The sequence below is a fragment of the Atractosteus spatula genome, chromosome 2 (assembly GCF_055471065.1).
Source record: "Atractosteus spatula isolate fAtrSpa1 chromosome 2, fAtrSpa1.hap1, whole genome shotgun sequence".
NCBI lineage: Eukaryota > Metazoa > Chordata > Actinopteri > Semionotiformes > Lepisosteidae > Atractosteus > Atractosteus spatula.
In genome coordinates, this window is record NC_142707.1 from 7,096,097 (window position 1) to 7,122,395 (window position 26,299).

The window sequence follows — 26,299 nt, forward strand, 5'->3', positions numbered from 1 at the left end:
ACCTGTTGGCATAAATTCTAAAATATATACAGTATTTTTTCTTCTTCTCAGGCATCGTCTTCCTGTTTCCGCCCTAATATAATGACGACATATCCTCCATTCGCTTCCAAAGATGGAGGATGAACATGACTGAAAGCGTCATATTGGTTAAAAAAGATTATTTCTTATGTAGACTTTATGTTGTAATTTATTTATGACTGTAATCATTTTTACAAACAATCATGACAAATTAAAATACCCGGTAAATGTTAATATTTGCGCAATGTAGTTTGTACAGCGGTCGTTACTTCCGCTTAGTCTCAAAGACTTAAAGATCAGCTGTTTTTTAGTGATAGCTTTGTTTGTTCTTTAAATGATGGTTGTGAACTAAAGGAAAAAAAAACATGCCTCAGGTTTCGGTTAATTATATTTTGTTGTGCGGGCAGATATTGTTGCTTTTGACGGTGTTGTTAATACAGTGCTTTGGTCAAATAAATTCTCAAATAGAGAGTAGCACATCTGGAAATAACGTTACATCTCGTATCACAACGGATGAACCTTTCAACGACTTGGAATACAAAGACCCAACTTCACCGGTAGTTCTCTGTGAATATCTGTAAGTTGATGCATTGATACGCTTCAATTAAAAAAAAGACAACTAAGCTTTATTTATACCACAGTCGCATCTTATAAATTAAAGAAATAACATAAACAATATTTGTCCGTGCTATACTTTGAATTTGAATGACGTGTGGCAAATGTTTTCGCATTAAAAAAAACTTAAATGTATTACATTTACAAAGTTCTGTGAACCAAAAAAAAACACGTTTTTTTCTCTTTCACCATAAAGGCCAGAAGAGTTCATATACTGTCAGGAGCCAGTGGATCATGCTGGAAATCATACAGCTTTTGTGGAGATGGGTCATGGATGTGTGAAGGTTTTTATTTTTAATACATATACTAGAGATTAACCAAATACTCAGAGACCCTTATTGGTACATTTCAAGTTCTACATGACAGTTGAAGAGGATTTGATAAGTGTTGCTGTTAAAAATAATAATATATTAAATAATGTCTTGAAATTGTCTTTGGACTCTTAATGAATTTAGGTTTTACTACGTATCTCACTTAGTTACATGTGCCTGCCTTTTAGAATGTTATATGCTTTAAGGACAACTCTTAATTTCTTGACTTCTGAAGAGATAAGTTAAAGCATGCTAAACAAATGCAGTGTGATTTGCAGTATGCATACACACAGTATGTACTGTATACTTTATAATATAAATTGATATTAAGCAAAACGGCAACTAAGATGGGAGAATCATTATTTTGTCTAATCAGCCAATTTCAAATCTTACATTGTAAACTGTATTTAAATACTGTAGTGAAGGTTAACTGTTAGATTATTGTAAGCTTTTTTATGTATTTGCCAATATATACATTCCATTCATTACAGAAATTTAAAAAATATATATTTTTTCACTTAGTCACATTTTGGATTTGGCACAGGTTTGTTTTTGATCCCTTTGTAAATTTCACTTCGAGGTAACATCTGATTTCTCTGATTCAAATACGAGAATACTCTTTTAGAGAAACTCATTTCAATTTTGTTTTCTCTTTTCAGTTTGGTGGGCAAGCTTACAAAGATGTAGACCACACAAAGGTTTTGTGCACAGCACTGGAGAAAATTGAGTGTGCTGGACCCCGTGAGTTTTTGAGGGGGAATGAGCCCTGCATTAAGTAAGTATTTTATAGAATACACTACATTTAACTGTCCACAGACTGAAACATTTCACTTTAACATTCTTAATAAGGCTATTTGATTTTAATTTTCTATTTGGGGTGTATCTGTTAATTTGATTTCAGCTTTTAAAAGGTCAGATGGAATTTGTAATTGGGATCAACTCCCTACTGATTTTAAAGCTGCTGTTATTCAGGTGTGGTGCCTGAAATGTAACCTCAGCAGGAGGCAGAAACACTCTCTGTGGGCGTGTCCAATACAATGCCGTTCCCAATGTGGGCGTGTCCAATACAATGTAATTCCCAATGTGGGTGTGACCAATACAATGTCATTTCCAATGTGGGAGTGACCAATACAATGTCATGCCCTCTGTGGGCGTGTCTGCTACAGGGTTGTTTCAACAACCCTGTGTCAGTTCATCAGTTGATCAACTACTAAGAGCTGTTTAAGCCATTAAGGCACGTAAGTTGAGGAGAGGCTAAAGTTCTGTGCGCTGAAGTTGGAAATAAGTAGGATCATTTTTATACTCGAGTTATCGAAGAAAAAAGTTAATCAAAAGTCAAAACAAGTAAGCAAATCAAGTAATCATTACCACTGTTCTAGAGGTTGTTGTGAGTCCAAGTCCCATTTGGCTCTTAACGGCTCATGTCCTGTAAATATTAATGAGATCTGGACCAGTTTAAGAGCTTTTTGCTAGTTCTTAAGGCTCTTTTAAAAACATCTATCAGAAAGACTTGCAGACTTGCGAAATGTACTTGAAGAATTAGAGAACCCTACATTAAACTTTCAGATCTCCAAGTGAAATATTCAATGAGTAGACAAGAAGTTTTGAAGAAAACTATAACCAGTAACTGAGCTGATATTTTTTTCTTAGTTTTTAAGAGGATAAGTTATAGATGAAGACATTAACAATGATTATTGGAGTCCAGGATTGTAACCATGGTAATTAAAGAGTAATAGCTAGGTTAAAAAGAAAAACTCTTACTCTGACCACTTGGAGGAGACATTTCTTATTAAATACGCTTTGCAATAATGTTAGTTCAGAAGCAGCTTTAAGGTTAAAATAGTATGTTATAAAAATAGTATAGTTCTAAAACTATCAAATTATTTTGAACCAGAACTGAATCTAACAAAAGTGTTTCCCCTTTGTAGTAATTCATATCCAGGTAATTTCAGAGTCTCCTCTGTAGTTCAATATGTTTATAATATGCATCTTGTTATAACAGTTACAAATCTAAAACTGTGGTTTATATTCACAGATGCTTATCATGTGTCTTAATATAGTCAGTAGTCACTTTCTTTACATTTGCTTCTTAGGAAAGGTCCTCCTGTATAAAGTAAACCTTTTTACCAAGGTTTGGGCTTTAATCAAAACATAATTACTGTTCCATCGTGTGCATTTCGAAAATTTAACAGTCATGCATCCGTAATACTACTTATAGCTGCCTTCTCCAGTTAAAGAGAAGAGTGTTTCCAAACTGAACTACATATCTCCTCCCTTTCCTATGCCACTTGAACCCTTCTGCTATCAATATTGTTTTCAGACAGAATGAGCATCTTGTAGTTAAATCACATTAAGTCTCTCTTTTACAGAAAGCCTTGTGCAGTAGCTCAGCTGCACATTCTTCACCTTGGAGTGTGTTTGTAACTGAGCTGACTTGTTTAATGTTTCAGGTACACGGGACACTACTTCATTACCACACTGCTGTATTCCTTTTTCCTGGGCTGTTTTGGGGTGGATCGGTTCTGTCTGGGCCACACGGGCACAGCTGTGGGCAAGCTGCTGACCTTGGGAGGACTGGGCATCTGGTGGTTTGTGGACCTCATCCTTCTTATCACTGGAGGACTGATGCCAAGCGATGGCAGCAACTGGTGTACTTTTTATTAAAGACAGCAGGAGAGGACAGGAGTCGCTTTGATATTCTGAACTTCGAAGCAGAGGCTTTTGTGACTAACTTCAGTGGTCTCTTAATTACCGGTGTGTGTTGCAATGATAGTTCTCAGATATGGAATGAGTGTGCAAAAGGAAAAGTAACACTGTAATATCTTGCGACTTCTTCTGTTTGACACGCTGAAGATGTGTGAAATCTCCTGTAATATGCTTTACACCACCCACACACACTTTGTCATGTGCTGTTTTTCTTCTGGATCAACGACAGCCTCTGGAACACACTGAAGTTTAGGACCGCTGACTTGTTCCAAGGATCCCTCTTAGAAAAGCAAGATTGATTAGCTGATTATCTCACAGAAAGAAAGATTTGGTGTCCTTCCCAGTAGAGACTTAACGCAAGGAGTGTGATCAGTTCGATAGATTTAAAGAAACAAAAGCTGGTTGGAATTGAGTCTTAATTTTAAAACTGCATGTCTAGGTGCTTTAACTGGAGGCACGCAAATAAACTGACAAATTAATAGGGTTCTGGAGTGTCTAAACTGGTAATTTTGTGAAAAGCTTTGGTCTGTGTAATATAAGTTTATTTACACTTGCTCCTTTACGTTGACAGTTTTAGTAATGGAGGATCTTAATTCCAACAAGGTCCATTTCTTTCTCTTTGAATTGAATGTTTTTTGTTTGCTGCAGGTTTAAAAGTCAAGCCACTACTTGTAAATGATCCAAAACCCAGTTTTTATTACTTTCTTCCATAAGTATTATATTTTGTGATGGTAAGAGTGTAAGTTCCAAAATGTCCTTTAATAGCTGTTCCAATGATTTGGATTGGAGCCCAACTGAACAAGAACAAAATTCCGTAAGAAAAATGAGATAAATCCAGAGGTATTCCATTTGAAGGTAGACATGCTAATAAAGTAGTTTTTTTAAATATATTCTTCTTCTGCTTATTTGTATACTTGAGACCCTTTTCTGAAGTGCTGTATCTGGGAACCAGATGCCAGGTAATAATGTGTTTCTGTAGTAGTATTTATTTGAATAGGTATTGCATCCAGAAGGTCATTGCTTTTCAACTAATAACAACATTTGAGCATTTCTAGGAGAGCATTCGATTTTCTTTTATGGATATAATACATTTGTATTGTGGTAGATTGACCACATGTCAGTTGTTTAGGAGCTAATAGTAATCTTTATATTCTGGCTTCAGAACAGTGTCATGATGGGAGCTAGTTGACATTAAGGAAGCTGTGATGTAGAGTTGTGCTGTTTGGTTAAGAAGTAATGCATGGACACTCATCCTTTTAGAAATCTGCAGAAACATGGTTGTGGGTGGCAAAACAATATTAATAATGACCTATAGAATATTGCCTCAAGCATGCTATTCTTCCTCACTGGACCTCTGACAGTGTTTAGAGTCTTCATCTATTGGTCTTTCAGGCATAACTGCAGTACAAAGTTGTGTAATATTGTGGCTTCTCAAAGAGATAGTAAGCAACAGAAATCCAGGTAAATTCTTACTGCTTATTAACAATATTAGCATCAATATAGTGTACAGGTAAGTTATCACATGAGGGTATATAAACAACATTTGTGGATGTCTGATTTCTGCCTCTGTTACTGTATGCCCTGCCAAATACATACTAAATTACTAAAACATAAAAGCAATTTAAGTGTACATGCCGAATTAAATTCTAAAATACTACTAATAATATTTAATATTAAAAAGGGAAGTTTGAATGCAGAGGTGTGTGTGCAGACACTGCAGGTGTTTATGTGTATTATTTATAAAGTTTTATATTCTACTGTATAAGCTGTCTAATTTGAAGGTTGTGCTTTGTGTTGAAAATGTTTCATATTTTCCTTTTTGCTGTGAAACCACAGGGCTGCTTGATTTTATAACAGAACTGATCAAATTGCACTTTTTTTGGAGTTGTTAAAAAGAAGAAGTCAGCCTAAAAATGCCGTGATTCTTCAAGAGGCTGGTGGCGGGGGGATTGTCTAGTCTTGTAACACAAAGCTATAAAGGTGGAGATGCTTTTATATGGGTCTGCTCAATGCTTGGGGTTTTTATTTGGCAAGGCATCATAACTGCTGTGTTTCTGTGTACAGTGTCATTCTGTCATGTGAACACTATCTCTATGGTGCTGTGATAAAGTATAGTACTGATTACAGGATAATTCCAGCATTTCTCTTCGCTGTATAGAAACTCAAAAGCTGCATAGCATGAGCTAACAGACTCATGCAACTCCTTGGCACGAAAGCTTGAACATTTTTTTTCCTGTTACTGCAACTCTTAAAGGGGCTCGGGGCCTTGAAACCCTTGTCATCATTAAACTTTTTTTTGTGGTTTGTAAGTAATGTTTAGGCCTCAAGTCTTCCCCTAGACAGTAATGTGCTGTGCAGCACTGCTATGCTTAATTTTGTTATTAAATACAACCAAAACCTATTTTAAAAAATAGTTGTCTTATGTATTTTTAAATCAATTATTGACTACAGATACACTAAGAAAAAAATAACTTACAAAAGGTTTACAAGCCACTGGAGTGGATCAGATTGTGCTGTGTCCTCATATACACCATTTAGATACTTGTGTATAATTGATGAAATGGCTTTCTCTTGCTACTTGCAATTTTATGTAGTAAAAAAGGGCAGTAGTTTCTTTTTTCTTAAAGGTTTTATTGTGATTTTCAGTTTAAAGGTAGTATCGTCACAGTTGGTTATAGTTCTTCATAATTACATAGAATTATTAAGGTAAAGTAATCGTAAAATGAAAATTCCTGTATAATACATATGGAAAATTTGTTGTGACTGATTTTTTAATTGTGTGTAAATGTCCATTTAGGCCTCTGTGCTTTGTATATTACCCTTAACATTACACACAATCGCAAGAAACATTGTACTCATAGAATGTAGGTCCTTACATATCACTGCTGTTGAGTATTTGGCAGTTTAAGTGCTTTTTGTTTAATTCATTTTTTATGCTTTGTCCTGAATTGGGTAACTGGAAATTAGTCTGTTGTCAAAGACAAAAGTTAGCTTCCTACTGCAAAATTGGAGAGTAAGAAATAGAGGTCAGAATCAAACTTCTGTTTTAGAACAGTCTAATAATGACATATATAAAACTTATTAAATCCTACATTTTAATGTTAAACTTTATTGCATGATATTTTGCATAGTTTGACAGTATTCAGTTATTCTTGTCTGTTATACACAGTATATGCTGTGTGTGAATCTTGATATTGTGCTAATTTTGTCCAACTGAAAACATCTTTGCTCTTTGCTGAACTTATTTAATACTGCAATTATAATTCTTGAAAAGTTGTAGAAATCAGCAATGTTTTTTTTCAGTGTTTATCCTCTTTTATATTTTTTTTTATTTGTCATTTTTAAGATGTGCTATCTATCTTTATCACGAGATAATCTAAAAACCAACCCTTAATAACCTTACCCAGTTTCCCCAATCAAACCATTGATGTCTACATAAAATATCCGAAAGCACATCTATAGGGAAACGTAACTAAACACATGGATTATTTCAGAAAAGTATTTGAGAAATGTCTGTTTGCAATAAACAACAAGTAAGGTTAAAAATCAGTATGGCAGAGGAGTCAGAAAACCTGCTAAAGAACATTGTTTTCTGTGGATACATTAGAAAAAGGCAGCAGGTCTTTGTTGAGACCCAGTTTTTGTCCATTTCGATCAGTCTATTTCTTCTGGAACGACAGTGAGCATAATGTCCTCATTTCCTCGGCGCACCACCACAGAGAGCGTGCTGCTGGACTTGACCGCTTCGCTCACATCCTCTGTGGTTTTCACAGATTGGTTGTTGATGCTGATAATCACATCGTGGTCCTTCATGCCAGAGCTAGAGGAAGAAACGACAACAGAAAGATGACTGTGTGTACTAGGGGTCCTGGTTGATAGACCAGTCTTAGTGGTGGCCTGAGGGCTGTGCTGGCTGCACTGAGCACACAAACCCTGATCTCAACATGACATTGTGGAGGCACTGTCACTGAGTGGGCTCAAAGCCACCCTGAGCTTCCCCTGAGCTCCAACAGCCATGAATTACCATATCCTTTCTGCCTTTTGTTTTTTGTTTCAGCAGCTGAATGAAAATGTTTAGAAGACACTTAAAACTGAGCTTTCTGTTTCTTGGTTACACCTGATCAACTGCTGTAAAGACTGTGTTTGGGCCAAGTGTACGTGGCCCAAGTTCAGTTTCAGACAGCCTAGGAAATCTGGATTCAGGAACATGGCATGCTCATTCACGTTCTTTATATCTGTGCCTTCCATCCTTCTCCTTGATACCACTGTGCTTGGACTGACTCATTTCTCAGTTCTGCCTATCAGCGTTTGTTTACATACGTTTACCCAATTGCCAGCAAGTTTAATGAAAGGGTATGTTGTCACAGCAGCAGCTGCTGGAGCAGTAGCAGCATCTGCTTTTTTTCTGGGAGTCAGAGGATTAAAAAACGGAAACCTTTTAAATTGGAGTACTGAAAGGTGTCTTTTGGTAGATATTTTCTCATGTTTTCTAAAAGTGAAATGGGCTGCCAAAGCCAACTGCTTATAAAAGTAATCTTTTCTTTCCCCGAATGTAGCACTTCGTAATTGAATGGAAGAAAAAAACGAGAAAGCTCACTAAAAGTTTAAACCAGTTCCCCTGAGCTACTTTGCTTGGTCAAGTGATATTATCATAATTATTTTCTATAGCTTTTTATTTAGACTATGACTTTTACGCTATTTTCCTCTAAGCTTTAACAAATATAATACCAGGCTGTTTTTTCGACACTCCTGGCAGAAATTCAAATTATCTATATGAAGCAGAGAAGGACTGTTGTGATCCAACGCACAAATACAATTAAAACGTAACTAGCCCACCACCAGAAACTTCAGTTAGAGATAATGTTGGGCCTTTTGTGAATGAACAAAGAAGCACCTTAAATCAATCTCCAGTTGGTAAGATCTGTTAAATATTGGAAAAAACATCTCTGAGTCATACAGATGTGCTTCCAAACCTTTTGTAGGCTTGGGATTACTCTGGATGCTGTTTAGGGCCACTAGACAATATCCAGCAAAGCTGCCAACTGCTGATTTGATTGAAGTACGAATTATTCAAAGGAAGCTGGATGGGTGTCCTTGGCCTAATATTCTCTTCAGTGGGGGTCCAAGACAGCTGCTCAACCTACAGTAGCAGAATGTTGCAAATCTCTTTTGTTTTTTTAAGGTTATCCAGTTGCCTCAAAAAACTAGTGAATAGGTTGAGTACATTCGTATATCATTCATACATTCTCCTCAGCATTCTGCTCTGTGTCTGTTGTTTCACAACATTTGTCAGTGTGTGAGATTTAAAGCATGTATTGGCTATTGTTACAGTTGTACACACTCATTTTTTTTAAAGTCTACAGCTGAGTAAAAAATTGAAAACCTAAAACCTTAGCTTATCTCTGTACCCAGAGAGAACAGATCATATTCTAATCAATAACTAGGCGAGTTGAGAAGCATTTTCTTGATTTTCTACAGTATGTTGAATAAAAACGATATTTGAGTTCTGGGACTATTCCTTACCCCGCTGCGGCTGTCCCTGGAATCACCTCAAACACATAGACTCCCATGCTTACATCTGGAAAATCCTTGTCCCGGTCCTTCAGCTCTCTAATTAAACTGAGGAATGCAGAAAATGCAAATCACTCAATCTCTGTGTTTTTGTTATGAGTTGTAGAATCTGTACCAGCCATATGCACATAATACAGTACCAGTAGTACCACTGCTGTCATAATGGAAGCTATCGCATTATATGCAAGAACAAGTCAAAATGCACTTCTAGTCTTCTGCCTTACTTTGGAGAAAGCTGCAGCATTCTGACTCCCATGTACTTCTTTTTGGGTAGCGTCTTCCCTGGAATTTAAACAAAAATCAACTGCACCAAAAGCAGAGGAAAGAGGATGTTTTTTCTGTTGGCATTATAAATTTATGTACTGTATTTTTTGGTTATTCTTAACTATACTGAGATGCTTCAAAAAATCCAATTAACATTGGAACCAATGGCATTCGTTTTATTTTTAATGCCTCTCAGTATATACTTAAATCACTTTTTGTGGATCTCATACTGTATTTCTACATTACATTGTTATACCTGTCTGACTACTGGTGGTCTAGCTCACCAATACAGATTTGGAAGAATAATAGTAATGAACTTTACATTACAGAGTGCTTCTCATAACAAATCTCAATGTCATGTACAGTACAATGAAAATGAGGAAAACAAAACAGAAATCAAAGAATGAGACATTACTTCATTCGAAAATAATTAATCTTAAAATCTATAGAAATTTAACTTTAAACATGCTTTAAGTTAAAGGTTGGAAACAGGAGCTCTGAATTCCTGATCTCAAAGAACTGTATTCTGCAACCTAGGTGAACAGCAGCAGAAGACTTTCACCTACAGTCAATCTTGTTGAGGGGACAAAGTCATGACCTGAGATGAGGCTAGGGGTGTAATTTATTAGGTCAGAAATATAAGGTGGAGAGATTCTTATCATGGCCTTAAAGTTCAAAACCTCTAATTTTGAAAATACCAGAGAAAGCGCTTCATTAATCATACACTACAAATATGTATCACACATTTAGTTGCTTTATTAGAGCACTTATTTTGTAAACCATTTAACAAATTTTAGCACTTACTTGGAGTTTACAGGGTTAGTTGTGGTTTTATCTGTGGACTGATTTTTTTCAAAAGCTAAAAATGCTTCAGCTTTGAGAGTGCTACAGTCCCTCTTACCCTTTATCTGTCGATCATAGGATTCTGCGAGGAACTGTCGTATTCTATCTGAAGGGATTGCAAAGGATATGCCAGCTGTTACCTTCAAAGTATTTATTCCGATGACTTCACCGTCCTTCAAATAAAAAAGAAAACATACTTTTACCAAAATGGATGCAGTCCTTGTTAGCTGATAAAACATACTGCACTAAGATATGAGGAAAACAGGTTGATTAGGATAAACTCACAAAACAGAAGAAAAGCTAAGAAAGCTTCAGAAAAATGTTAATTCTAGAATATTTTACCTGTAAAACACACATTGTTCTGATGTTAATTGAGGGGACCAATTAGTTCCTTAATAGTGAGACAGATCTTGCTATTCTAGCACATCATCAGCTGTACATTTTCTGAAAATTGGTTCCTTAGGTTTTTATTTATCATTGTTCTGAATGAACCAATGTTTTAACTTCACTTGGTTGTAAACAGAAATCTTTTAAGAAGCCTGGTTTGAGAAAACTGAAATCTTAAATCTAGTATAATCTAATCTGATCATCATTTAACCACAGGGAAAATAAGGACCAAAGCCTCTATGTTTCTTTCTCATTTTGTCTTCTGCCTGGATCAGTCCTGCTGCCTACTACCTAGATTTGAATGGTTCAATCTAGACTGTGCCAGTGGAGAACTGTGGCTGGGTGTGCCACTTGCTGGTGTCCTAGTCTTCAAGACAGACTCTGTTCTGAAGTTGCCATCTAATAAGAATTTGGCATTTTGTGTTTTAGAGAATGTACAATGTAGAATGAGTGTTGGCTCTTATGTTCTTCCAGCTTGTACATTGCTGATTTCAAAACAAATGTTAAAAGAGTGAGAGATTGAAGCAGCTTAAGGGAAAGGTATGCTTCAAGTTGTATATCTCACTAGGAGTTTATTAGGGTCGTCTCTAAGAACTATTACCTGTACTGTACATCTGCCATAGCCTTGAGCGCAAAAGAGTAGTTAACAGAAAACATGACTGACTCCTGCTGTTGATGTGATGGATTCTGAATCTATTCTATTCTTTAGATGTAAGTGAATTCTTTAGCACTTACATCTCGCTTTTAACTGAACTGAATAATATAAAAAACACAACTGGGTGTCTACTGAATTGCTGCAATTTGGAATATACAGTACTGTAGCTATCATTCTGCACCTGATTAGCACTTATAAATCTTCATAGGAAAATCAGTGAAAACTGAAAATGTGTACTCAGAGGCAATGAAAATAAATGCCTTACTCCAGCTGTTCGGTTCCACAGCTGTTCATGGGAAGTATATATTATTCATTTTAATTCTTATACTCTCCTGTTAAAATATACTTTTACTAAGTAAATATTTTTAGTAGTTCAGGTGGGGAGCTCCACAGCCGAAACGTTGTGTTTTCTTTCTTCTCTTTTCAGCATGGAATAAACCTGTTACTTGTTCCTTAGATATTTTAGTATATACAGTAGTATATGTTTCCACCACGACGGTGCTTTATAACAACCTGTATTCCACTGTCAGGTTTGTTATTGTATTGTACGTATGTACATAAGTATATAAGTATATAAGGAGTATATTTATATCAAATGTAAGAAGATTGATTAGCATGTAGCTTCAGTAAAGTTTTAAGGCCTTCCCATTACAAGACATTTAATATGTTAAATACCATTTTGACTGATTTTCACACTATAATATTTTTAATTAGAAGCCTTTAAAGATCCCACCGGGTCTGTATAACAAGCAATTTTAACACCTGTTTGGTATTATGCAGCGTCACCCAAGAGATATTCCCAACCAAAACAAGAGGAACGATAACTTATTCAAGGAGATGATACAAAATGGTAGATTAGTCTTCCAAAAGAAATTCATTTTTGATTTGAGAACCAGAAACCCTGCCGCAAATCTACACAAGACTCTGTCCTGCTATGTAATCACTTTGGGTATCTTGTGTCTTAAGACCTTTTAAGCAGAATAACAGATGTTTTCTGCTTTAAATCTGCTGTTATTGCAAGAGCCTTATACTGTATATACATTGAACAAATGCATTGGTTATCAAAATCATGCTAAAGAAGTTGAAAGATCATAGTTGTGACCAATCTAGTAATTATTAAGTAATTGATGTGGAGTGAAAAAAAGATCCACAGTTTTTCTACAAAAATAAAAATTGAATTTAACTTTTAGTCAACATATAGATTCCCTTGTTGTTATTAAGTACTAAACATGAGCTGTGGCACCATAAATCAATTTCATGCTTTGCTCTCCCTCTCCCATTTCAAGGATGAAAGTGAAATCTGCCAAAAGCGCTAAGTGCTAAGTACAGGGATGGGCATACTCTTATCATGCAGGTGATTTTCTCTGCATTTTTTAAGATTTAGAACAGTTTAACTTTTGAAACAGAAAAATGCACAGAATGATTCATGTTCAACTCACAGAAATCACAGATGTTGTACTGTTTTTTTTTTGTAAATGTTCTTTACTGTCAATGCCTGCAAGGTAGAAAAAAATACTGTCCTTGAAGGATTTACTGTCAGACACTAGAAAGAAATGACTCACTGCAGATATTTTAAATGTAATGGGACTTCCAAAATCTTACTTATTTTTCAATAATATCCCTTCTTTGCCATCTTTGATGATTATAGTTGCCATCTGTTAAAAAGCATGTGTAGTGTCAGTTAATTTCTTCATATATAACTAGGAGAGCACTAAGCTTCTAATAATGTTCACATTGACACAGACTCAGTAAGAAGTAGAATTAGGCTCTAATCCTTTGAGCTGTCTTCAAAAGAAAGGATCATATATTAGCAGAAGACTCTTTGTAAATTTGCTTTTGTCCGTATTTGTGAGAAAAACTCTAAATACAACAAATATATTTTACAAACAAAATCTGAAGGTCACACAAGCTGTTTAAGATTGTAATGTTTAAGATTACAATGAAGATATAGGGTTTTAGGGTTTTAAAGCTCATTTAGTGTTATGTTCTTTCTGAAAGAGTAATATGAAATTGAAGTTTTTCATATTGTTTATCAAAACATTCTATTGTAATCTCCAGTCATGTTGAAGGATTACTTCAATCACATCTCAGTTGAAGACCTCTCGTTGTGGACAGAAATGGTTAAATAATATTGAGATGTTCATAAAAATAAAAGTAATCATTTCTATGTTTTACACGGTAGGTGTTTATGCTTCTCTTTTAGTTCTGAATATTCCAAAATGAAAGATGAAAGTAAAAGCATGGGGACACAATGCTTCTCACACACTTAAAAACACAATCATACAAGAAACGTTTGCTCCAATTTGGAATGTTAAATAATTTAGTGTTCTAATCTTTTGTCCAGTTATCATAGGACTAGACATGCTAATAACCATTCTGTCCTGAAAAAAGATGATCCAAATAGCTCCCAGGTTTAAGTAATGGCAGAAAATTAAAACCCCAGCTCACAGAAAAGACAGTTAACTGAGCAGGCCTTCTCACACTCCACATGTTTGCAGCTGCACTGCCCATAAAGGCAGCTTGTGCCCAAAAAGCAAGGTGTTTTTAATCCAAGACAGTCTTAAAACAACAGCTAGGAGAAACATTCCCAGCACAGTGTGCTTCTTTCCACCTTAATTTACAATGAAGTGTGGGTTGCCAGCATGATTTAGCAGAAAGGATTGTGCTGCTGTGACATCGGTTTTGACTGCACCATCTGTCACTGCTTCTGAACTCCTGAACTGTTGGCGTGATGTTCAGAAACTTGAAAAGGGGCATCAGTGTCTTGTCCTCTCCTAATGATTTAAATCCTTGAATCCTGAAAGAGTCCCTGGGTAATTTCTAAGTTGATAACCTCCATTACCCACCTTCTCTATTTATTCAGTTTTCTATTAACTCTGGTCTGCTAAACCAACATATTCCCTTCTGTCACAAAAATCAGTTAGGAGAAAATATGTCAGAAAAATAATTCCCTGTTAAATTTGTCTATATAACTCAGAAGCTATTTATATTCAATTGCTTTATACATTTTTTTATTTTGCTGAATGTGAAGAAACGTCTAATGACATTTTTTTCTGATTAATCAGGAAAGGTGACTGCTTGCCAAGACTACATCAATATCACTTCAGCATGACCTTTGTAAGAGTGCTTAACCTGCATATTCACAAATCTTTCCTGTTGTCTAGAAGCAGTTGCCAATGTTACAGCAGCTGGTAAAACTAAATTCCACAATTAAGTGTGATTTACAGTCAGTTTCAATAAGTCGTGGTTTACTGGTATGTTGTAATGAAATTTTTCTTGCAATAATTCCACATAATAATTCCACAAAGTTTGAAAAGTTGTCGAAGGTATGCAAAGTTCAACCCAGTGTTTCTGAATATATGGTGTATGTTTAGAATTCAGATATGACATTTTTTTTCCATTTCTTACCAAGTTAACCAGCGGTCCTCCTGAGTTCCCATACTGGAAGAGAGTATAAAAACAACGTAACAGAGGCATGATATTTGATATACTCACATAGAAACATTGTATGGGGGCCCTCAAAGTTTTACCCCCAAGGGCACAATGTTTCTGTTTTTTGTTTCATTCTAATCTCCTTCAAGGGGAACTGCAGTCTCAATTTCTCAGACAGGTTATTACATCTTGGAAACAAAATAAATGAAATGACAACATTGCAAAATTTTACAAATTCCAAATTAAGCACTAAATTGTGAACTTACTTGTGAAAGTACTATACTGTATAATCGCTATTCTGTCCGGAGTTTGCAAAGATTGCAACGTGAATTGGCTCTCCCTGCTCACTACTCACTATAACGTACTGTACGAGAGGATAAGTACAGGTTGTGCAGCAGAAGTGAAACGCGATCTGCATGTAGAGTTAACATGTATTTTTTTGGCAAAACCGTGTCAAAGTCGAGAGCAATATTTCTACTGGATTAAAAGAGATGTATTCACAAGCCTGCTTGTTTACTATGTGAAAGGGCCGCTTCATCTCACTGGATGTTTTGCTGCCTTGTTCTGAATTGCAGAATCTGGCAATAGAATATAGTCTACTTCATTACATAAATTGGAGGTTTTGCATGTTACTGTGTACATTTTACTTTCATTGTGGTTTGAATTACACTCATCAATGCTGATTCTTTCAAACCCCAAAATATAAAAATTATATACAAAATATTTACACCTAATGTGTAAAACGTGTTCCTCTTTAACTGCACCTTTGCTATTGTCATCTTTCTAAAGTCCTTAGAAGGATATAGATTAAAGAAATCTCTAAAACACTGCTATTCAACCTGCGGCCACTCTGCTTCATTCCACCATTTTGCTATAACCAGCTATAACCAATTCAATTATTTGAATTGATAATCAGCAGGATCAATATGGCCGATATGGAACTGAATGTAAAGGCCACAAGTTGAAGAGCCCTACTTTAAGACCTGCATGATCCAGGATCTCCAGTACCAGATGGGTAATGCAATATATATAAAAAAAAATATTTTGGGGAAATCATCCAAAAAGAAAGCATTGAGGAGTTTGTGAACTGGATGGTCTTGCAGGTTCAAGCTGAAATTCCCCAAGCCGTGGCAGTCTGCACCACCCCCTTGAAAACTCACATTGATGATGGCATCAGTCTGGATGTACTCCATGTCAGAGTCCTTCAGCCCCAGCTCTCGCCCCCCTCTCTGGGTGGTGCTGACAATGCCAGTCGTCACTGTGTTCTGGAGAGAGAAGGGGCTTCCCACTGCCACCACAAACTCCCCTGGCCGCAGGTCAGAAGAACGTCCCAGCAGGAGCACTGGCAGGTGGCTCTAAATCACACAAGGCTCTGTATAAATTCTGATTTTCCACTGTTGTAAATGGACAATCTTGGCATAGCAAAATTAGGGGGAACTGTGTTTTATTAATAATATTGTCAGGGTTACCTTGTATATTGCAAATAAAAACAGGGATGTACAGTACAGTATCTTTATTAATAAAGGATCTGTTACAAGGCAACACTTTATGTTATTTTCTAGCTGGTTTTAACAGATATATGAAGAATTAAGTCAGAAACCTACATTTCATATAACCTTTAATTCATCAACTGCTTATTTATAGAACATGTCCTAGCCAACTACCCATTTTTGATATGAAAAGACCTGTGACTCTCCGTGCAATACTATTTGAAAATATTGGCACAGACTTATTTTGACATTGATATTTGTCTCAGGTGGGCAGGCTGTAAGATTGTGTGTTGTCCATTAGATTAGTCAATTTTCAGCAGCGTTGGAAAAACAATAAGAAGGGTCTGGTGTTGATTTTTGGTGGTAGGGTGGGATTTTTACAGTTTTTTTTTAAAGCATTCTGGGGATCATATACAGTACACAAAGATGTGCAGTGAGCTGCCATGCTACTGCACCAGCTACTGTGCTGACACTGATGTCTGATATCTGGTTAATCACAGCAAACGACTGCCAGCTGGAGACTGCATCTTATCAGTAGCATAACTGTATAAAAGCTATATGTAAAATAAGAAGGCTCAAAAGCTTGTTTTAATTTTAACAAAATGTCTCACAAGTCTCTAAAGAAACACCTTCACCTGCTTGGCTTGTCAATGCCTGTCTGCTCCTATTAGAGGAAAATGTGATTTTACTGCCTGAGTCTCATGCTTGTGGTTTATCACGCCCGAGGGCCTGAAATCCCACTCAATCACAGCTAACAGTTTGATCCCCTGCTAGGAACTCGTGGCAGTTTAATTGTCACAGATTGAAAGATTTCCTCATCATTACAGTCGTTGGGAGTTTTTCTCCTCTTCCCCAAAGTCATTGTAATATTAGAGTATTGATGGGGTTTTATTGTGCATAGAAATTAAGATCTATAAGGTGGCATACTTATTTCTGACATTCTTACTATTTTAAGAGAGTTAAAAATATTTTGGGGGAAATTAAAAGAAAGACCAATTTATTCAATAATGTAACAAAAATAATTTGCTAAATTGCAGAGATGGTCAAACTGTAGTGTATCAACAACTTTGAAATAGCAGTGTTTCATACCACTAGTAAAAGTACTTTCAGGACTTCCGAATGGAACAAAACAAAGAACAGTAACATACTGAACAAAAACAGTGTGCAAAATCTTCAAAGGACTGATTTCTTCTTCAAAGAACTGATTTAATAGACTGCTTTCAGTCTGACTGGCCCTTGACTGACTGACATGACTTTACGTGACTATGTGACTTACGTCCGGTTCAATTTTAATGAGTGCGATGTCCAGTTTTTGGTCCACATCCTTGACCTTGGCATCATACTGGGCGCCACTCTTCAGCTCTACTTTGATGCGCTGTTTATTGGTCAGAACATGAGCATTGGTGACAATCCATCCATCCTCGGACACAATGAACCCTGAGCCACTTGACACAGGAATCTCCTGGTTGGTGAAGTGCAGTCTAAAAAGAAATGTATTTTAAAGATTGATACCAATAAAGTATTGTACTGCTTTATGTACAAAGTGTACTTTACTGCAGGCAAAATTATGCTTGTGTGCAAACACACACAGAGATACAGTATACAGTAGTTTAACAAATACCATGTTATAAACAACATGTACTTAGTATACTATACTGTATACTGTATTCATTTCAATTTTTGAATTATTGAATAACATTGTTTAAAGTTAGCCATGAACCTTAGCAAGACAAGCAGACTGAAACACTGACTCTGAAGGCCTAAACAGGGGCCAGTATGTATGCATATCACTAGTCATTCTAGAAATGCTAGTTTATAGAGGTTGACGTAATAATCATAGAAATGGAAGACTGTATTTAAGCATGGAAATTAGTTTTGTTTTAGGTTTGAGTTTCTTTGATTTGTTATGCCATAAAATCTGTCCCAGTCATTGAAGCTTGGAAACGGCCAGTGATACCAAAGGCTATGCAGACCAGTCTCAGATATTATTTAAAACGATATATTTCAGAAGTTATCTTCATTTTTAAATGTCCTTTTTTGTCCACAGTTTTTGTGAAAGTTAGGAAGTGGCATAGCAGTATTGCCTATAAAGTTACTTTGAGGTCTGGTGTTGATTTTTGGGGGATTGAATGAGCTAAAATATTAAGAACTTGATTTCATTCCATTTACTGTACATGAACCGTATTGTTTCAGATCCTTGAAGAAAGTTTGAGTTAATGTTAAAGTTTGATGATACTTAATGTGATAAACCCTGTACACTGTGGTCAGTCAGCTAATTTATGGGATCCATTTTATTGAATAAGCAGCTGGAATAACCAAAGAGTTAATGATATGAGTCATGGCAGTCTCTTGAGCTACACACGGGGATTGCTTTATTAAAGCACTGTAAACTTCAAAATGGCTTGTCCGGGTCTATTTTAAATTGACTGGCATTAAATTATTAGGATATTTATTTGTTATATCAGTTCTTTACCCCAGAGCCACAGCTTACCGACGGAACAGTTCCAGATGTACTACAGCTGGGGCAATCTTATCCACCACGTCAGCGATGAAGTTGAACTTGTACCGGAGACTATCAGGATTCTGGGGACCTGGGCATGAGAATCATGTGCAGATTTTAATTACAGTACATGCTGAATGAAAAGGTGTGGGACCACTACAAGAATGGATTAAAAATAGGAACATTTCCTATCTCCATTTAGAATCCTGGGAGACAGGGTAATTTATTCTTTCTTGTAGTGTCTAGAAATGTTTGTTTTATTTTTTAAGCCCATTGTCTCATAAGGTAAATAAAATGTAGGTGAGTTTTAAAGAGTTATATAACACAAGCATTTTGTTGCTGTTAATATATGTGGTATTTAGGACACCTTAACATGCCCTGCTGGGGAACTTCATATTAGACAGAAAATTTAGAAAATATGTTTCACTTTATTAGACCAGAACACTGTAAGAAACATTACACTTGAGATGAGTAACAGAGATTCTCATATTTCTAGTTTGGTAATTTACAGTATGTGTTATATATCCATGTTTTCATCTTAGAGAAGAAAATAATGCTCTGATTGTACCAGTGAAGAGTTTTTTATTGTGAAGATATTTGTTGGAAATGTACAGTATGGTAATTATTTCAGATGCTCCAGAAGCTTGTTTGAGAGAGGTCTGCAGTTTCCAAATCACAAGTGCGTAAAGTTTTGCCAGACTAAATAGAATTCAAAACATACTGTACAGTTTGAAGTGTTGCAGCAGAGCAGACTGTTTTGGCATGACGTGTTGCTTTCAATATGCAAATCAGCTTGGCCAAGAAATCCCAACATTATGGCAAGGGAAGAAAAAAAAGCAAAAACAGAGGCTTTTTTACAGAGGTGCCTATTAAAGGGAGTGAATCTCATGATTACTTATTCTTTTAACAAAGAGAATTTGGGCTTTTTTTCAATGTGATCAAACATATCTTGTAAAACCAAATTCATTGCAAGAGATTAAAATCTGAGGTAGAACTCTTTCATGGAGCTGTCAATGGAAAATTGAAAGCATTCAGAGTGACACAGTGTCTTTTAATTTTGTGCTTCAATTAATAAACTCAATAGATCTTTCATTCTGGCCCTGTGGGGTTTCACTGGAAATTCACACACTGAAGAAATAAGGTGTGTTTAGACACAGAGTGCAATAATTGTCCAAACATACATTTTTTGTTTTTAACACAGCCTTTAAGTGTTAGATTTTAGAATTGTTATCTTTTATGTTAACTGCTTTTTGATATTTACTGTATATGCAAAGGATTTTAAGTCATTTAATAAGGATTGCTTAGTAGAAAAGGGAATTCAAATTTGATCTACAGTATTTCCTATTTGGATATTTACAGTATGACTTAAACATCAGCAGACACAGCTGCCAATGCAAGCACAATGTAGTGTGATTCTCCAGCATTCTGTAATGCTGATCAGTTTGAGTAATATTTTGGAAATAGTCATCATTGTTAGGTAATGAAAGCCCAATTATAAGCGATAGACTGTTATAGGTTGTCAAAATGTGATGGTACTGTCCCAGAAAATTGATAAAAACACCAGTTTAATTGACATACAGTACAGTAAATGTACTGTAACAGATTAAAGTTAGGGGTGACTCTTTCAAACACAAATTCGACCCAGAGAGCATAAGAAACAGTTATGATGAATAAAACTTTTGCAGAAGGAGAACTGACTTAAATTGTCTAAACTTTCCGGTTTACATGTGTTTTCACATGAATTAGGAAGGTCTCTCTCATTGTAAGTCTGTTTCCGATAAACAAAAATATGATATTACATGCTGTTCCAAAACATATGAGTTCTGTAGTTTATGGAGACAAAAATCTTGGCTTCCTTCTTCTTATTTTGATCTCTAGCATACAGTATGTAAGACAACAAGAAACATAAGTTATGGGTGAAGAATTCATGAACTCTGTAAGGTTAAATTTACTTTTGGTAAACATATTTCAAAATCCATCATTTCTTTTATTTGGAATGATTTAAGTTTATGTCTTCAATCTGTTTATACTGTATATTGACACTTGGGTGCTTGGCAAAATACAGCTGTTTTGCCCTGCTGTGAAAATGCCTTTCCAGACCACTGTAAAAGAGAATTTGTTTTCTATTGACTTATCTGCAAAAATAAAATAAAAATAAATACATAATCAGTATACATATATATGTATACACATTCAGTTTTAGTAGAAACCAATTCTGTTCTTGATAGATATGCACACTGCATTCCAGTGTGTAAAATCAAGCCGAGTCTTGTTTCGGCAGATGAGTTTGATGTCAGGGAGGGAGATATGCAAACTCTATCTCCTTGCTCCATGCATTCTGTCCCTCCAGGCTCTTGAGTCAGACTGCTGCAGAACCTTTGGCAAGACTGCCTGAGTACTTGGGGTTCTGATAAGGAGAGTTAAAGATTGCAGCATACAGATTTTACTTTAAGTATTGCAGTACATGCAAAGAGGGCATCAGGACTATCATAATCAACAGCATTGCTGTTCCATGTTATTTTTACTAAAATGTTTATTTTATTAAAACCGGGTTGCAAACCCAATAATATTGTCTATACTATACCAGAAAGCTGTTTTACACTTGAACTTCAAAGGGTTCTTAATAATAAGGGAAGAAGGGAAAGGAATACAAAATAAGACTCTAGATAAAAAATGGCCTATTATAATTAAGCACTGTTTTCAAAGAGACTGCTTAATGAAGTAAAGTGTTTCTCAGATTTAATAAGAATCTACATGGAAATTGAGAATATTTGACATGCCATTCCTTAAGGAAAGATTCAATTGACATTAACTGACATTTAGTGACATAAATAACATTTTTTTGCGTTTTCCCTCTAGTAACTTTTAACTACTTTTAAATAGAGAGACATATTAATGGCCTACAGTACCACCAGCATCACCCATCTCTGCACTTCATGTCCCATTGACTGTGATGTCAACACGTCCAATGGGATCACCTGGAAATGGAAATGGCCATCATGCCATATCTCACGACTTGTCTTCCAGCATGCCAAATACTTTTTCATCTTTCGAAATCTAAGTAATGAGAAGCAAGTAATGTAAGCACAGTTTGACACCCCTCGGTGCGTTGGTTAAAGAGTAAAATGCAAAGAAATGAGTAAACTCCCTCATTGTCCCTTCAGGGTACAGAGGCTTGGTTACACTCATGATCGGCTTACAGAACACAAAGTTACCAAATGCGGCTTTGTTGCTAGTCAACATCAAGGAGAACTCGGCTCCTGGATGGAGCTGTCAGCAGCACACGTTTTATTAAGATGTAATATTGCATGACGAGAGGTATAAAAAAATTGACGTTATATTGTAGTGGATGTATTCTACATGCATTGCTGGTGCCATTAAAAGCACAAAGGAATCCTGTAATCTGTACCTCTCACTGCCAGGTGTTGTATATCTCTTACCTGTGTGACAGAATATGCTCCAGCTGTAGATGTTTACATAGGAATCAATGTTTTTTTTTGCGTAGCACTTCTGTTTACTGTATGTCTGTTTTGTGGTAAAGGTGTATCGCGATACAGAGTGATTTGCCTTAAAACTGTACTAAAGTTATCAGGAAATACTATAGGTTTTTAACAATGTAACCACTCATAGTTGTCTGAGAGCTGCTTCCTTTGTTGTAATGTTTCTTACAGTGTTCTGGTCTTCTAATACAAAGTTATAACACCATATATATATAACACCATATAAAAGGAATATACATATCCTTTTATATGGTGTTATATACTGTATATATGGTATATGGTATGGAAGTAAGTGAAAATACTGTATGACTGTATGACTGAAAGTTTGAGGGCTTTGCTTATAGTATTTTTACACTTGAAATGCCCTACTCTTGACAAGAATTAATTCAGTATTAACAGATTAATATCCCAATTCATTTTATTTCACTTTTAATGTTCTCATGCTATTTAAAGTCATAATCATGCATCTTCATCCTGAAGAAAATGAAGACTCCCTTTCCACAGCAGTCTGGTCCATTTCAGCTTTTTGAGTCTCAGGCATTTGTACAGATTATATTAATGAAACATAAAGGACTATATCTAATATTTAAACCTCATGTTTGTCTTTTAAAATTAATTGAAATGTAATGACAGAACAAGACTTCAGCAACACCTGTTGCTGTCTTCTGTAGCAAACCTCAATTTGTAAAATCTGAAAGAATCTAACTGTTATGCATTAGGAGTTTGGGCATTTTCACCTATGACATCTTCTCTGTCACCTGGTCTAGTTTTGAAGAGAGCTGAATTTATTCACACCCCCAAACAAGGAAAGATAATACAAATCTTTCAACTGTGCATTTTTTTCGCTTAAAAAAGAAAACGGGGTTAAGTTTAAACACAGTACAGTGCAATAAATAAAAAATTCAACATTTTGCAAAGCCACTGCCAAGGAGAAAGACAAATTAAGTGTTTAAATCTTTATCTAGCTGTTGTTCCAGGTTGCAGTGCATAGATGTACTTTCATAGTTTAGATAAATCCTAGTTTGGATACTTCTGAGTATCTGAGGCAGGTATCAGGCTCTGCTAGAATTTTTCACACAGTAAAAATCGGATAAATTATTGCTTTTTGGCATAGTGAGTGACTAGATTATCTTTGCCTCATTTTCTACAATCAAATTGTAAGGGATCCTGAATGCTCTGAAGTATTCTGATTACAAATAAAATTCAGTCCTTCAAATGTGAAGTGCAGTGGCTTGGACTGAACGCAGGTTAATGCAGAAATGTAATGTTTATCTTTTAAGGGGAAGTATATAAAATTTTGAATTTTCCTGTGGCTGAAAGTTTGATGATAAGAATGCTGAACAAGTACAACTACTGTATAATACAGGATTTATTTTTATTCTGTATGTACTGTATATTTGAAGTTCCATTTTAAATAAGTAACTAACAACACGTTGTCGAAATAGCAGTGCCAGAAACTTCAGTAAACAGACCAAGCATTCTTTTTTTAAAGTTTAAAAATATATAGAAATGTGAAGCTTCTTTATAAAAAAAATCTACACATTAGAATCAATTAATGCATAAAAGTGACGTGAAACTTCTATTTCTATTTTCCTATTTATCGCCAATTAAATTATATTCTATGTTATCAAATTCGAGATTCTAAGTACGGTGGACACCGTCATTAGCAAGACCTAGTTGAAACGTCCTGGTTCACTTACCAGAATCACAGGGACTCTTCTGAATGAGGATTACCGGTGGGGTTTGGTTCAGCTCAGCTCTTCTGTTCTCGGCTCTCAATCGGCAGATGCTGGGATATGTCCTTCCATCGCTGCCGCAGACCGGTTCGGTGGCAGCGCAGACGCATGTACCTCGATGCCTGCGCTTTCCTGGTGGGTAGACGCACACCATCCCCTCGCCGCAGGTCCCCAAACCACGTCCGCCACAGAGGTCTCCTTCTCCCGCTGCGCAGATGTCGCAGCACCCGCAGTCGTCTTTCACCTCCCCGTAGAAGCAGGAATCCGGGACTGGGGGGCAGCGGGAAATATCACATATCTCCGGGCAAAGCGTTTGCCTCTTCTTTAATAAACGTGCATGAACCACAGATGTTAAAAGGATAAGGGCCAACAGCTTGATCGTCATGTTGAGAGGTGTCTGAGAACAGTTTTTGTTCGAATCGCAAGAAGTAACGTCGTTTGAATATATGTAATCAAAATAAAATATCGACTGACTTATTGTTTTGGGTGGAACGAGTCCTCAGTTCTTAGACTTAAATTTATGTAATCCATTCTGAGCAGCAAATTAAACAGAATATATTTTACAGCGGCACAAACCTTTCCAGTTAAAAGGTTACAAGTCTAAAATAAAGTGGAAAAAGGGTTATTTGGATAAAACAATAAAAAAAAAGTTTCACTTCAAGCCGACAAACCTAATGATTAGTTTGCGATGTGGAGTACCATAATCAGTTTTTCTAACATGTTCTGAATTCAGTTTTCTTCTGCTTTGACTTTGAGACTCTTCAAAGCCCTTAAAACGACCTCAGCAAGGTCTCTCGGAATGCAGGAATTAAACTTGCTTTCCAAGTTCTTTACGTATGTGTGTTAGTGTGTGGGAGGATGTCTAGAAACCGTATTACGACCTGTCCACGAATAGGGGAGATAACGCTTCATTGTTAACTGCACCCTCAGTTTGGAGCTGGTACATTTACATATCGTTAATAACAGAACGCTTTAAAATTAAAGTACGTAATTTCTAAGAAATTTACTGACTCGTGGTCATTAAAAAAACCCCAACTAAAATAGTACTACAGACGTTTTTGTTTCCAAAAGAATGTACTGTACATTAACGACAGTGGGAAGATATACCATATAAGAGCAACACATAACACATCCATTTTTAGATGCATGTACAGTATCTAAATGCTAGAAGCGAAAGGAGAGAAAAAATGGAAGTCTAGGCAACTGTTATCAGGAAAGTATGAAATTATAGGAATTATTGATGGTTGGGGAGATGACAGGGTCAAATATAAAATTAATGGGCACACCTTTTTGCAAAGACAGGCAGGATACCTAACTTACAGAGTGCAGAATTTAAATAGGAGGGTACAGGCAGTTTAGTATGTCTATGGGTTAAACTTGAAAAGTAATGCTAAGGCCTTGACAATGTAATATCGACTGCCTAATGTACAAATAGGCACAACTATATTACTTTATGATGTGACCAGGAAAGTATGTACAGTAATAATAATATTCTGATATCAGATATCCAGGTATTGATATTGATAGATTCAGGTTCTGACATTGTAATGAGGGTTGCTGAAGCTGAAACCGTTGTGTTTAATGGTTGATTCTGTACTAAGGTTGTTAAATGTACCAGCTAGAGAAGATATTGACTAAATCATTTTAGATAACTAGGATATACTGTACTGTAATTAAGGGAATAAATGTAATAGAACCACTGGGATAATGTGAGCACAATACAAATACCTTTCGGTCTGTGTTTTAAATTTCTAACACAAGTTTAAATTGAGGGTTTATTAAATATGTTCTATTGTTTTAAGTTGTAACTTTAGCAGTTTTCTTAAACAGTGTACACTTCTCAGGTACTTTTTGTATTTAACAAACTATTCTTAATTTGTATATGATTTTATCTGACACCTCTGTTTTCTCCTCCTTGTTGAAGGAGCTCCCTTCAAGCCTTGATCTCCTTAAACAATGAGTTCTCATCCTCCTTGCCTGGTAACAGACTGTAGTTTAGCTGTGCTGTGCTTTTTAACATTGACAAAGTGGTTGTGAATCTGTATATCTCTGAGTCACTTCTGATTCAGCCCAGTGTAAAAATAATAAGACATAAAGAGCTGCAAACAGAATTTGCACAATGTAAGAGCTGAAGAATCCAATGAATGAGAAAGTTTTTACTGTTGATTGTGGAAAAAGTCAACATTTAGGCTTAGATGAAGAAAAAAAATGAATTTGATCTTTTTTTTAAACATGTGCACACATGCCAGGTCAAAGCTACCCTTTTCTCTG

General features: G+C 35.9%; 2 protein-coding genes across 2 annotated transcripts; one reads left to right on the plus strand and one right to left on the minus strand.

The window, feature by feature from the left end:
• The first annotated feature begins 75 nt into the window (after nucleotides 1-75).
• On the plus strand, nucleotides 76-4,533 carry tm2d2 (TM2 domain containing 2). The gene is made up of 4 exons (XM_088908421.1): nucleotides 76-595; nucleotides 830-917; nucleotides 1,604-1,719; nucleotides 3,395-4,533. Exons 1-4 carry the CDS (start codon nucleotides 384-386, stop codon nucleotides 3,606-3,608), a joined length of 630 nt encoding a protein of 209 aa, XP_088764547.1. The 5' UTR covers nucleotides 76-383; the 3' UTR covers nucleotides 3,609-4,533.
• Nucleotides 4,534-6,260: 1,727 nt separating this feature from the next.
• htra4 (HtrA serine peptidase 4) lies at nucleotides 6,261-24,525 on the minus strand. The gene is made up of 9 exons (XM_088908420.1): nucleotides 23,993-24,525; nucleotides 18,784-18,883; nucleotides 17,569-17,773; nucleotides 15,963-16,157; nucleotides 14,779-14,811; nucleotides 10,387-10,501; nucleotides 9,446-9,503; nucleotides 9,174-9,269; nucleotides 6,261-7,470 (listed from the first exon to the last, which is right to left on the minus strand). The coding sequence occupies exons 1-9, from the start codon at nucleotides 24,411-24,413 to the stop codon at nucleotides 7,305-7,307; spliced, it is 1,389 nt and encodes a 462-aa protein (XP_088764546.1). The 5' UTR covers nucleotides 24,414-24,525; the 3' UTR covers nucleotides 6,261-7,304.
• Nucleotides 24,526-26,299: the final 1,774 nt, after the last annotated feature.

What these genes read in the sequence shown, in the direction of transcription:
- tm2d2 (XM_088908421.1), top strand. Translation starts at nt 384, where the DNA reads ATGCCTCAGGTTTCGGTTAATTATATTTTGTTGTGCGGGCAGATATTG. An exon ending in GTAGTTCTCTGTGAATATCT is followed by an intron (nt 596 to 829) that starts GTAAGTTGATGC and finishes TTCACCATAAAG; the next exon opens with GCCAGAAGAGTTCATATACT. An exon ending in TGGGTCATGGATGTGTGAAG is followed by an intron (nt 918 to 1,603) that starts GTTTTTATTTTT and finishes TTCTCTTTTCAG; the next exon opens with TTTGGTGGGCAAGCTTACAA.
- htra4 (XM_088908420.1), bottom strand. Translation starts at nt 24,413, where the DNA reads ATGACGATCAAGCTGTTGGCCCTTATCCTTTTAACATCTGTGGTTCAT. An exon ending in TCATTAAAATTGAACCGGAC is followed by an intron (nt 16,158 to 17,568) that starts GTAAGTCACATA and finishes TGTGTGATTTAG; the next exon opens with AGCCACCTGCCAGTGCTCCT. An exon ending in CCAGGGACAGCCGCAGCGGG is followed by an intron (nt 7,471 to 9,173) that starts GTAAGGAATAGT and finishes TTCTTCCTCTAG; the next exon opens with CTCTGGCATGAAGGACCACG.